General features: G+C 46.6%; 1 protein-coding gene across 4 annotated transcripts; it reads right to left on the bottom strand.

The window, feature by feature from the left end:
- Positions 1–1010: 1010 nt before the first annotated feature.
- On the bottom strand, positions 1011–12673 carry LOC310807124 (uncharacterized protein). 4 transcript variants are annotated; one of them, XM_083673439.1, is made up of 15 exons: positions 12469–12673; positions 9784–10083; positions 9418–9741; positions 5742–5789; positions 5292–5336; positions 4728–5042; positions 4465–4506; positions 4055–4123; positions 3726–3830; positions 3448–3552; positions 3182–3274; positions 2788–2814; positions 2554–2679; positions 2245–2318; positions 1011–1901 (listed from the first exon to the last, which is right to left on the bottom strand). In XM_083673439.1, exons 1-14 carry the CDS (start codon positions 12511–12513, stop codon positions 2256–2258), a joined length of 1707 nt encoding a protein of 568 aa, XP_083529565.1. In that variant the 5' UTR covers positions 12514–12673; the 3' UTR covers positions 1011–1901; positions 2245–2255. The 4 variants fall into 4 exon arrangements, with proteins under 4 accessions (XP_083529565.1, XP_083529564.1, XP_083529563.1 ...); XM_083673438.1 differs by having other exon boundaries at positions 4728–4838; positions 4872–5042; positions 9418–10083; XM_083673437.1 differs by having other exon boundaries at positions 9418–10083.
- Positions 12674–14257: the final 1584 nt, after the last annotated feature.

A 14257-nucleotide genomic window follows, 5' to 3' on the forward strand; every position in this document is an offset into this window, starting at 1 on the left:
CAAGGCATGTATTCTGTATTTCAATTTTAATATTTGCAGACATTTCTAAAAACATGTTTTCACTTTGTCATTATGGGGTATTGTGTGTAGATTGACGAGGAAAAAAAATAATCTAATCCATTTTAGAATAAAGCTGTAAAGTAACAAAATGTGGGAAAAGTGAAGGGGTCTGAATACTTTCTGAATGCACTGTCAACAGGCAGTTGATAACAATGGAAGTTCTCTTTAACTTAATAAAAAAATAAAAATCTACATTATATGACCCAGGGCCAACTGACGTTGAGCAATATGCTCTACTATGAACATTTTGGAAGTTCACATTAAGTTTGAATAAAACAGTGAAAGGAAAAAGCTGCTTTAATTTCATAATTACTTAATGTTGTAATATACATGCATGCAACTCTTAAGGTCCTGATGAGTGCCCAATTGTGGGTTCTGCATGAGTAGTGTCGACTCAAATCCATCCTCCAATCTAACAGTCCAATGCAAAGTAGACATTGTAAATATAGCCAGAATCCTCTAGGATGGATTTGCATTTATGTTTTAAAAACAAATTCAAGTGAACTCCAACTGACTACCCTCCACTTTCAGTAGGGCCATTGCGATTCAACATTTGCGTTTTTCTGAATTTGTGCGGCCATTTAGAAATGGTAATGTTCTCCGTACATCTGCACTAGTGAACGACTCTTGTATCTAGTTCTTTATGGTGGCCTGAAACAGTAGATTTAGATTTTACTGATGGCAGGGAAGTCTTAAATTCACATTGCCAGAGCATAAACAACTCACTTCAGCAGTTCCCCAACCTCTGCCATACTATGGATAAACTAACAACGCTATTAGAAACAAAAGACGAATAAGCCAATACAATAAATGTGGTATCACGTTCCAACCAAACAGTCCAATGCAAAGTAGACATTGTAAATATAGCCAGAATCCATACTTCTAGCAGGAAACCTATACATGAACCACATGTTACAGAAAGAGTAGAGGTAAGAACAGACACAACCGTATCACGGTGAGTAACATCTTTATTCAAAAAGGTGAATGAAATCCAACCCAGCCCATTCATTACAACTCCTCATGGTCTCTTCCAGAGCACGGACTGTGAACACAAACCGCGCTGTACCACATCGTATGGTCTATACAAAACAGAATTAGAAAATAAAAAATAAAATAACAAAAACAGGATCTACTAAGCCCCCACCCCCCTTCCTCCATTTCCAGTGGGCACAGAATTCACAGCGTTAGTCGAACGTTAAGATTATCTGGCCTGAGGGCCTAGAAACAAACAGTTTCACACTGCCCCCGACAGACATTCTCAAACGGGACTGCAGACACTCGTCAAGGGGTGGGGCTGTTACGCAGACAATCCCTTTAACAAAACAAACCACATTGGGGAGAGGGGGGGGAGGGGGGAACAGGGGTATATGGTACAATCTGCAATCATGTCCTTTCAAAAGAAAAAGGAGCACAACAAGCAAAACCAGATGAAAGTATGAGACATACAAGGAAACATCCCTCCCATCCTCACTAACATGGTCCAAATATTAAGGTACAAACTATAGCCATATTCATCAATTCTACAGTATTCATACACAATGTATGCAATTTACAATCGATGCAAATCTACAACATGCATTTGGGATACAGAAAAATCTATGAAAAGAAGCCATAATTTGTTTGTTCCAATTATGTTACAGCGTTCTGACAGTCTTATTTCGCTGCCTTGATGGCGTATTTTTGTTGATTTTTTTTTTTTTATGAGAACCCAAGCAGGAAAGGCACTTTGAGTGTGGATGTCCGTTCAACTTCCCGGCGGTCCCTTTTTAAGCCCTAAATAATGAAAAGTAAAGTTTGCTGGTCGGCTCGCCGTGAGGCGCTCTTCAGTCCTCCACTGAAGTCTGCAGGAGACAGAAAGACATCAGTTAGTGCTCAGGCCTCAGACATACAGTAGGGATCCATACCATTTGTCCCCTTTCAATAACACATCTATAACACATTCAATAACACATCTATATCTACAAACTCAGGTTTAGAGCATGCTCCCAAGCTCCTTCATAATCAGGGGTTTATTTATTTATTTTTAGAATTATGACCATATAGGTTCAACAACCGAAATAAAACAAAGTGACAGCTAATAATACAATGAACAATCTACCCTCGGCAGGAGTTGAGTTGACACCTGACCAGTCACTACACGACTGCTTTGGTGTAGACTAAGGATAAGGTTAAACAGGTGTTCACCTGTAGAGAACCTAGCCTTCGATGGCCACCTCGGCTGCATGGTGTCCGTTCATCGCTCCCTCCATGGGGATCTCCTACAGAATGAAAGTATTAGGTTAGATGAGTGTAGGGAGGGGTGGTGTACGATAACACAGGCATGACTATCCATCTACAGATGTTATAGTTCAGGAGTTCAGTACTGCATCAGAGGTAGTTTTAGTGGACTTTCATTAATTTGCCAGGGCATATCAACAATTCAGTTCACACATCAACAAATGTGCCACAACTGCTAGTCCCATGAGACACTGCAAGTGCAGTACTAGTCCTTACCATGGGGGCAAGCTGTACAGGCTCAGCGGCTAGCTGTGCGTGACACTGCAGCTCTGCGACGATGGGCTGTGGAGCAGAGAAGTCTCCCGAGAGAACATCCAGGGCCGTCTTCTCATCAATGGCATCCTAGAGGGAGGAAAGGAAGAGGGAGCAGTGAGAAACTCATCTCTAAACACTACTGAGATAATTTATAAAAACACACAAGATGTGGGTAGTATCTTCACATGTTCTTACCTTCTTGGGCTCAATTTCCTCTTCAGCCTGAAATACACCAAACCAAAAGTTAGTCATGGAGCACCACTCATCAGTAGTGATAGTATAGAGTAGAGATTACGTGCAGGAGCTGCAGGTCAACTAGAGATCAAACAGAATGCCAAAAGGAAGACTAGAGGAGGGAGGAGGAGTGGTGCCAAAGATGGAGGGAGAGAAACCACAAGGGAGGAAGAAGCCCTTTGAATACCGTTTTAAGGTGAGAGAATTACATGAGGAATACTAGGAATATTGGAAACAGTTGGATGGATGACAGTTAGATCTTAAAGCGAAGTGATTAATGTTTGATTACAGTATGATTCAGCCATTATGTGAATAAGAATCAGGTAGTTTTAAAGGTTGTATTTGTGGATCTGACCAGCGAAGCCTCCAAGGAGGTCTGGAACGCTGGTGGAAGAGTATCGTCCCTCTCCCCCATCTTTGACAACTTCTCTTCCTCACACTCCGACTCCTGAGACCAACCACATAACCAGTTACAGGAGTGTGTCTCATGTCACCTACAACTAGGGCCATGTTCCAATTCTACACGAGCATACCAAAGAACGAAGCAATATGGTGGACATTGAGGTCATGCCCAGATGTGATGTGTCCCTTGTCTGCATCGGGAAAAATATGGAAACTCACGTTGATGATGTCATCAGCTGGGACAGGGGCGGGCTCAGGGACGGGGGTGATGTCATTCAGAGACTCTGATAGGGCGTCAAGAGCGTCTGCTGAAACTGCAGGAACCTGAGGAGAGACGGGACAGTCAGGGGCGGCAGCACACAAAGGTTGTCACAGAACTACACGACTGTCCTATGGCTGTCTGCCCTTTGTGATGTCTAACCTTTGTTTCTTCAATAATAATAAAAAACAATATGCTTGAGAGAAGATGAGTGTATGGGATAGGGTGCATGCCTCACCTGTTCCTCAACGATGGGCTCGGCCATGGCGGCCTCCACGGCGGGGGCAGAGTCTGTGATGACAAAGTCATCAGCCACAGAGTCTATGACTGCTTCTACGGGGGCCTGGAGAAAGAGGGAGTCAGCGATGTTACACAGGCCATATCAATGCAAAGGACGCTATAGGTTTTTCTTCATTTCTGATCAGACTTATAAATGCACGGACTAACAGGGTGGTCAATATAAATTTAAAGTAGTGACTTGCTGGGTAAGGAAGTGAATGGGTGTCGGTAATGAGTAGGGTAGTAGTGTGATGACTTAGTAGGTTGTGAGTTTAGGCACAGCCTTACCTCTGTGGGGATGTCTTCTACTGGGGCTTCCACGGACTCTGCCGGCGTCTCTGGGATAACTGCGGCCTCCTGGTGGGGGGGAGCAGTTTGGTTTAAACACAAATTGAAGGTGGTACAAGTCCTATATACACCATTTTTTTTAGCGTTTCACCTTCTGTTACAATTAACCCACTGGCCACTAGATGGCGCCATTGGCCGACTAAACAGGGCCATCACCAAACAAACCAGCCTAGCCTGTATTGAGCCGACAGCAGCACATGGGAGATTAAGCCATTCTACAGAAGTGTAGACTAAAAGTTTGTATTGTGCAGAAGAATTGTAGAACAGGCAAACTGATAGAATAGAACTTTCTTTCCCCCCACATAATGTGGAAATTTGCCATTGGCTACAAAAGACAAACGTCAACATACCACTGATGCCTCCTCAGTGACCTCTGTTGGGGCAGGGACATCCTGAAAGAGGGAGTAACAACCTGTTTAGGGACCCATTCCTACAGAAATATTATGATTTTTTTTCTGAATGCTACTTGAAGAAAAGAGCAAGAATAGGAAGTGAAAAAGGAGAGAAGTTATTTATAAGTCACACCACATGCAATGAAAATGGACAGACAAAAGGGCAAGAGCTCAGATTAGAATCTTCAGGGGAGGTGCCGTTAGAGATAGCGATGTAGCACCTCTATGACTTCCGGGGTCTCCGCTTCGACTACAGGAACAACTTCAGCCACGACCTCAGCCTCAACCTCCAAGATGGCCTCTGTCTCAACAGGCGAGTCTTCTGCTACGACCTCTGCCTCGACGGCAGAGGTCTCTTCTACGACTGCGGCTACCTCAACTTCAACCACGGGGGCGGCCTCCGCTTCGACAACTGCCTCAACCACTGTGGCGGCCTCAACTTCCACCTCTGGCTCAGGTGCAGCCTCAACCACAGCCTCTACCTCGGCTACGATCTCTGCCTCAGGCAGGGCCTCAGGCTCTGAGACCTCTTGTGTCTGAACATGCAATGAATGGAACACAGTCAACCACACAGCACACAACAAACACCATGCAACAGGTCCATGGATGAACTAATACACAGTAGCTACAGAACTATGATCTAAACTATTGACACACTGAGAACAGGTCCTACCATGCATTTAAAACTACAAACACACTAGAGTTACTCATTCATGCAAGGGAATACAGATGTATGAATGATGTTGGACCACTGATGACAAACAATGACAGGGTGGGGATCATACCTGTGTGATCTCTGTGGTGATGGCAACAGAGTCTTCTACCTGGACCTGGAGAACAGACAGACTAGGTTTAGCAATGACACTAACACACCCACACAGGACATGGTTTTATCACCTGGTCAAAATAGGAAATGGGCAGATGTTGGCCACATCCTGTAGCACTGATGAGGTGGGGGGCTGACATTGAAACATTTGTACGCCACAAGGTTGCGCCCCGGGTCGTCTTCATTGCAACAGTAGCACTGCACTAATCAAATCGCAAGAGAAATATCAGGAACCAACATGTTGATCTGCGCAGCACAACTGGTAACCTGGACGATAACCTGGAACACGACCTATGGCTCCACCAAGAGCAACAGCAGATGTGGTAGAGGGGCCAGTGGTGAGATACAGGAAATGGCCCAACTGGTTCTGTGAGTTGAGGGAATGAAGATAAGGGTGGCTCATGTTTACCTCAAATTCTGCAGGAGCTGACACAGGGGCCTCTGGTATGGTTGCAGCCTGAAGCAAAGAGAAAAAAAAGGAGTTTAGGTTGTCTGTCAGCAGCTATATGCAAATACACACTAGTTAGTCACATTGTGGCAGAGCAGCAAACAGGTTGTGTGTTGGGACAATGTTCAGGTCTAAGTCAGTTTAGTTCCTACTGCCATAGGATGGTGCTGATTTTAGCAACACACGAGTGGTTGCCTTAAGGTTTTTACAATCTATTTACAATCTTCTAAAAAGGGAATGGTTTTAAAAAAACAAAAGCATAAACCCCAACTTGAACAAACACTAGGGGTGCACAAACCCACACAAACCTCCCTCAGTGGCGGCTTTGTGTAAGGCAGCAACAGGGAGGTGGGGGCAGGGCAGTTACGCAACGTGCAGTAATGTTACAGCCAATTACGTAACGGTGGGCTGCCACCACGCTCCCCTCCCTGGAAGAGCAGAACAAAGATCTGTTGAGAGGCCAAGGCCGAGGTTACGAGGATGCTCAGAATGTGACATGGGCAGCCATCTTTACCCTTTGTCTCCCTCTGCCACATGGCCCAGATCTACGCCTCAACTCGCAATTAGCCTGCTAGCACTTTGCTAAGTACTCATGAGACACTGCTGTGCTGTCAGCTGTGTTGAGCCGTTGTGACAACCATGCATGTGCAGCACATCAATATTATATTTGTGCAGAGATGGTTAATAATTTACAGTTCCTAGCTCCCTTTTTATGGTGAGGTCTGTTCTGCCCTACTACAAACACCGTCACTATCAAGACTAAAACAACCCCCCCCCCCCCCCCATCATCCAACAGTCAAAGGATGCAGGTCATCTAGTTAGGCACCAAGAATAGAGATTGCACACAGTTCAAACATTATGGTTACACATCTCACTAAAAGACAACCAAATAATAGTACTGTAGATAACACCATAGCTCAAACAGCCCTTTGTCATGAGCACTGCTGGGACAAGACTTTAAGTGTGCTCAAGTCCCCCCCCTGAACAAAGCCACCATAACCATGCCAACGTGCACTTGCATTTGGCCTACAGCCTGGGGTAAATATATAGCTGGGATAAGACTGTATAGGAGGAGAAAGAGGGAAGGAGGAGGGGGGGGGCTGTGGGCTGAAAGCCATCATTACGCCTCATCTATAGCAGCCTACACAGCCACACACCCTCCTCCCATTGCTAGCAGTAAGGAAGGAACACTATGTACCAAACTGATCTGACTGCAGCACCTCAGGCCCCAGAACTCCTAAAGGAACAAAATGTACGAAAAAACCGATCTCAGTACAGCCGCCCCCCCTCCTCCTCCCATCTGACTGACAGACCACAAGTTTAACCCCTTCGAGAACACAATGTACGGAGCTGTGTTTGGTGTACCTAATGTTGCGAGCACACAAACAACTTCCCCCTCGTCTTTTTCCAATCTTTTGTCAGTTTCCTGACAGCAAGTTCCGGGTATTAACTGTAGAAAATAGCTGGGGAAGGGGGCCATTTGCAACCCCCGCATAGAAAACAATGCATTCTCTGGGACAAATATGCTGACAGCTAAACTGCAGCCCACCAATACCCATGAGGTAGAGAATATTTGGAAAAAAAACCAAGAGAAGTTCTATTAAAAACAAATGTGGACAGTCAGCTAGCCCCATTTTCTTCTCTGGAGACTATGGGCAAAATGCTTCACTATGTAGGAGAGGAGAGAGAAAGCGAGGCTGCAGCCGAGATTTAATGGTCGCCTCTCATAACAAAGCCCCAGTCTCTGAGTGAACCCAGACAGTCAGAGAGGAGGCTGGGGAGGGGGGCCCAGAGCAGGAGCACAGGGTGTGGGGGGGTGTCAAGGGGTCTCACGTGCAGAGCCACTAGGTGATTAATCAGTCTGCCAGACAGCACGGACTCTAGAGACATCGGAGCCACCCCTTTGTTACAAGACTCCATATCCCTTATCAACACAATGGTTTCTAAACGAGAGGTTAGACAACCATTAACACACATCTACATATTTCACCACAGCAAATACTGACAAGTTCAATCTCCCACAAAGATTAAGCTAGAACGTTCCTGCTCTCGATTATGCTAGAATTAGCTCTGGCACACACCCCCCCCCCCCCCAGCCCCCAAAACTCAACTTCAACCTCAGATTCTGTCCCCTCCCACTCTAGCAGCATCAACCAGTGACAAAGCAGCACATACACATGTGCATGTGCATCCCCTAGCTCCTCCCCCAGCACATACCAGGCAGAGGTGCTATATAAGGGCCCCATAGGCAAACACACAAGGGGAGGGAGGGCTATAGGAGCCCAGAGAGGGAGAGAGAGCATGCTGGTACAAAATGTTCTGCCTCAGAATGCCCCTCCCCCTCCAGGATAAGACAACCACACCCCCTTTGGAGGGGGGCTCACCTGTGTTTCCACGGTGACATCCAGTAGTGGGGGAGCCTCTGTTGAGCTGGGCCCCCGCAGCCAGCTGAATATGAGCCCCATGGTGAAGCTCTCCGACACACGAACGTCTGAAGGGAAGAGCCACCGCCTGCACTCTAATTCACCCAGCACCGAGTGGGTGTGTGTCCCTATTCTAACAATGCAAGGCTGTGCACCTCAAATGGTTCCAAAGTCTCACTAACTAAATGCATACAACTAAACCAGTATTGTGTGTCTATTTCTGTTTGAGTCTAAAGATTAGAAAGCTGGTGTGTAGGTCTAAGGCGTATCTGGCATGTCTACAGCCTGAGCAGCAGCATAGATCGAGGAGGAGGGAGGGTGGGGGGGGGTGGGGCAAGGGGGCGGGGATCCAAGGGTCTGGACTGGGCCTTCTCAGAGAGAAGTAGTGGTGGAGGGGGGGGGGGGGGGGGGGGGGGGAGGCATTTCACTGCCGCCCCCATATGGACTGACCAGAGCCCATCAGAGCCACCAACCCCCACGCTCACATACATGAGCGCATGTCAGCGCACACACCATATGTGGTCATAACTTAGCTACCGAGGGAGGCACTGCCGACACCACAGCTGAACAAACGACAAGGGTCTACACAGGTTTAAAAACAGGACATTCTGTACAAGATGCACACAACAGTTGCAGAAACTGACCTTAAAGTACAACACCACACTACAAACTACTCAATCAATAGGGTTTAAACTTGCATCAAATGATCAAAAGAAAGACCAAAGGAATAAACAGGATTAAAACCAAGTTTCCCCTGACCCAACAAAATCCATGTAGCAATGGCTAGAAAATGTACTTCATCTTATCTAATGACTCACTATAAAGTCAAGAGATAACACAAACTGCTCTAAACAGGCCATGCGTCCCTCCAAGAGAGTTTGTATACCCAGTAATGTAAAGTGACTGCAATACAAGCCCCGCCCACCCTCTAAGCAGTGTACGGTCTATTAAATGGAACACGTTGTTCTTTCTGCCGGCCCCCCTCCTCCCCTTCCACAGGGACATCACTCCATCTACTTTCTATGGAAAGCAACCAAGGCAACCATTTTCTCAGCATAGGCTAAACCAGTAGCCATACTGGGACTTGGGTAAACACTGACTGTAAATAAAATTTAAAAAAATGCTCCAAAAGAAACTGGACCAAACCTATCACAGATTCACTTTGAGTAGGTTAGTGGATCAATAAAGTTGTACTGAATTAAAAGGGCCCTTACCTCTGTCACTGGCTCAGTCTCTGGAATGACACTTTCAACCTCCTGCACTGCAGCAGTTTCTTCTGTAGGGGGCTCCACTGGAGCTTCTGATAGGACTTCGACGGGTGCCTCGACTTCGACTAGGGCTGAGGCTTCGACTTCGACTGGGGCTTCGACTGTTGCCTCGACTTCGACTGGGGCTTCGACTTCGACTGGGGCTTCGACTGTTGCCTCGACTTCGACTGGGGCTTCGACTTCGACTGGGGCTTCGACTTCGACTGGGGCTTCGACTGTTGCCTCGACTTCGACTGGGGCCTCGACTGTTGCCTCGACTTCGACTGGGGCCTCGACTGTTGCCTCGACTTCGACTGGGGCCTCGACTGTTGCCTCGACTTCGACTGGGGCTACAATCGTTGCCTCAACTTCGACTGGGGCTTCAACCTCGACTTCTGCAACAGCCACCACCTCAGGCTCGGGCGCTGGCACCAGCTCTGGTATCACTGGTGCCGGTACTTCTACCTTAACCGGAGCTACTACAGGGACCTTTTTGGGGACAGCTATGGGCACAGCCTTGGGACACTTTGACACCTTGGGCACAGATGACACTGGGGCACTGACTGCTGCCACTCCAGGCGTTCCTTTAGCAGACACAGCATGCTGCTCCTCTAAGATTCTCCTCTGGGCTTGCTGTTGGACAGGGAGAGATGTCAGATTAAAACAGAGGAGAGATATTGAAACAGAGAGAGATGAGGGCAGTAGATTACTGCCAGAGGGCTGTTTGTTATTGAATTCCTCATACTGGTTGGGGTTTGGAGGGGTGTGGGGGGTTGGCATTCTATTTGCCGAAATACCTCGGATGCCAAACTAGGACCAACATGTTTTCCAGTCAGTACTAAACCTCTGGGCAACGGGTGTTAGGAGTGAGGGGAGGGGGGGGGCAGAACCCATTGGGTTAGATAATGGCAGCCATTAGCTGAAGCAGAGTGATTCTGACAGGTCTAGTGGAGCGGGGACAGAAACCTGCGAGTCAGCACGGCTCAGAGCTCCGGATGGGGCCCCGCAAGGCAGACAGTGGCCTAATCACATCATAATCAGGTTATAATCACGTTATAATCACACCAAATGCTTCATTAGGCGCTGAGAGAGAGGGCCGGCCAGCCAGCCAGCGTTTACACAGCTCTCCCAAGCCCTTTAAGCCCTGTGTGTGTGTGTATACAAAACCAAGCTCTCACTTTGGTCTGAACATCAAAACACCGCCGCCGCCCCCCCCCCCCTCTTACTGACTGGTTTTCATTTTGAGGCAGTCATCAATAACATTAGTCTTACAACTTATTGGGCATAGTCATGCCCAAGACAGGAACCAGATATCTGGATTTAGGGGAGGGGGAGAGCGCTCAAGAACGCACTGAAGAACATTCACCCTAGTCGAGCATTACCAAGATACAGAGTCTCCTTCCCTGCACCTCCGCAGATATCCTTTGGCATAAAGGAGTGATGAGGCTGACACTGAAGAGCAACTGCTTTGGGAACTAGTTTTATCTGGTCCTCAAAGACAAGATTACACAGAGCCAGAAGCAGCCACTCCGGTGGAAGGCATTCCGATGATGCTTTGCCTAATACAGGCCTGCTTCTGTTGAGTATCACTGGCAAAAGCTAGGAGAAGGAGGGAGGGGCATCTCACCATACTGGGAAGTCTTGCAAGACCTCTAGTAGTACTAGATGTGCCATGTTAACAAACCAAGTCAAGATAGAGTTCCGGATAGATTAAATAAACCACCTCAAGCCAAAGAAAATAAGGCTAATTAAACTGTTGATAACTTATGTGAGGGTAAACAATGGGGTATTGTGTGTGATTGCTGTTTGATGACAAGTGTAAAACCGGGAAGGGGGGGTGGTCTTGGTAATACATGGGGCTGACCTCAGCCTTTGTAAAAGCTAGGGGTTGCATGTTACTTCTCTGGCCCTCCCCAGTGCCATCCACCACACCCAACCCCCTCTGAGGGAATGGACTTTAGGCCTAGCCCCACCCCCCACACTCTAGCCCCAGGTTAAAACGTGGTATGGGGAGAGCATCGTGTCAGTACCCTGCGCATGCGTAAAATAACATGTTATTGCCATTCCCTCGCAGCGCGTTGGCAATTGAGTGTAAATGGGGGTAGAAATGCATGGGGGCTTGCAACGCCACACAAATTACGCGTACTCAAAATGAGCTATACTTTTACAATTAGTAAACTTAAACGAGCACAGTGTCATACATCCGATGCACAAAAATCTAATGAATAGTCAACGTTAATTACTTAATTAGTCCAAACTGCGTTTGTTGCGCGTAAAGTAGGCCTTTTGCGTCAAAGACTGAGGGACCAACAGAAACTTTGCATTGATAAATCCTTATAATTTACAAAATCAAAGAACCACTATGACAGCTGTGCAAAACCTAGATAACCTACTTGGCTGTGGTTCATTTGTTTTATTACCTTGACAATCTTTACGCACGGTCCTTAGCAAACACTGCCAACTATGCGCGTGCTCCAGCAGGCATGAAGCAGAACGGAGAGCCAAGAGAAAACAGCATTCTGATACCAACCACAGTGAAAGCACTATGTAGCTTAGTGACAATATATTATATATTAAAGTAAAACATGTATTGAAATGTTATTGATGGAAATGTAATAAACTGAACAAAACTAGCTAAAAGTGTATAAATGTGCAAACGCGTCTGAATGGGTGCGCATATTATTATTTTATTTTTTTAAACTAATTACTTGTTAGTTGCACTGTGAACCAAGAGAGATCCTGCAGGTGAGGTTGCAGTGTGAGGTTAATTCGACTTCGATGAGACGCCTTGAGCTTCGGATATCACGTATCAGAAACCAAAATATTAGTTTACTTTTGTTAATCTAAAGTGGCTGGTAAGTGATTTGCGTTGCATGATGCAGGCTGCTTTTCGCTGAGAAGATAGGCTACCACACAGGGTAAATGGGAGGAGAGGCGCACATGGAGGGTATGAATGATACAAGGTGTAGGCGCAGGTCATTTTGCAAAAATCAAAGGAACTCAGGTGCGCGCACTTACCACCCTCCTCATGCGACGCTTATTCTTCTTCCTCTTACTGGGCATTTTGGCGTGTGGGTTTTACGCAACAAAAAAAAAACAAAGAAATATTTATCTCTGTCCTCTTCAGAGACGGAGAAAAGAAAGAAAGGTTGTAGCAGCAATGACGAACTCCGGTCCTTTTGACCAGATGTTACTGATCGAAGGAATAATGTGTGTCTTTTTAAAGCGCTCGCTGTTTTTGCAATCTCCTGCCTGGACCTATCGGGGAGGGAGATTGGGGAGGGGGCGTTGACGGTAGAGGGGTGTGTGCACTTTGGGCACCGCACTGTTGATTAGCATCGAGTGGGCCTACTCCACTCCATACGCTGGCATGGTGAAGGGTTATGTAACGGCATCATTTCGGTTCGAATGGACGACCGGGGGCTAGAACTGTTGCCCGCCCCTTTTTTTCGGAGCTCGAATGCGTTGAATCGGAATAAAATGGTGGTCAACTGAAGTGAACCGCTTATCCTTTTCAGTTTGTCCTAGTTGCAACATGTATCCCCCTCTGCAGCTCTAAACATAATCTACTGTCATAATGTGTGTGTGTCCCTGTTTGTCTGTGTGCGTATATTGCAAGTATGTTGGTCTCTACTGAGTTCATGATTTTTACACAAGCTGAAAATAGCTTGCAATAATCCATCACAGAACATCAAAGCGCGCACGTGTTCCTTCGTGCCCCACCCCCGAGCGCCTCTCAGTGTTGCTGCTCTAGCGGGGTGATGATAATAGTCCGCCATGCTTCGGTACATTGAATTGAAAACACAGGGGCTGGTGTTCGTAACTGCAAACAGCATCAGCGCAGTCATTGCCACCGCATTATTATCCTGTATGATCATGTTGCTTTGAATCGATCATAAAGATTTCTAAAGAGAACATTACACAAGGGGGCGTGTCAATCGGGCTCCCTTTGTTTGTGATCTGTGAGCGCGAATCCACTTTATTGCTGTGTCTGCGTGCGCGTTAGTCGTCCGTATATTAACTGACAAGACTTGTGACGAGTGACTTAGGTGTCAAAGAAGATGACCTCACTGTTCATGTAGTATGAGTCATGCCTTGGCCATATTATGGATGGTAATATATGTCGGCTGGAGTCTCCATGCTTGTGTTTATCGTCATGCATGGGGGCTGTGAGAGATCATAATGTACCTTAGCGCTTTGTGAAGTTGGTGTTATGTGTTCAGTGATCTAGGTTGGAATGGAACTGCCATTGCTCTAGTGACATTCTATGCATGGGCCTCTGTCTGCTGTAATGATTCACACATTCCTGATTAAAATCACAAACAGGGTTGAAGTGTGTGCGTGTGTTCCTTCATATGCACTTACTCACACAAACACATTTGCGCACATGTAACTATAGATAAACTCCCTCAGTCATATACTGCACTCACTCCATATCCATAACCTGAGCAGTACAGGCAAACTAATTTTTAGACCCACGTGGTCAGACATGCTCTCTCTCTGAGCCACACATGAATACAGAGCAGCGCAGATGCACATGTGCAACTGCACATACATGCCAATGCGGTTATCATGTTCTCCAATAACCATTAGCCACGTCTCATGTTATCTCGCATAGTCTCTGTGTCTGTACTCTATGTTCAACTGTGGGAATAGGCTGTTTAAAACCACAACCCTTCAGAGTGCTGAGAGAGAGAGAGAGAGAGAGATACCTCGGTGCTCACCACCATAACCCCACAGGGTCCAAAGTCCACTGCCCTGACCCTGACTCCATATACCCATCAATGCTTATGCTGTACCTCTAAGT

The sequence above is a fragment of the Argentina silus genome (genome assembly GCF_951799395.1).
Source record: "Argentina silus genome assembly, chromosome: 7".
Taxonomy (NCBI): Eukaryota; Metazoa; Chordata; class Actinopteri; order Argentiniformes; family Argentinidae; genus Argentina; species Argentina silus.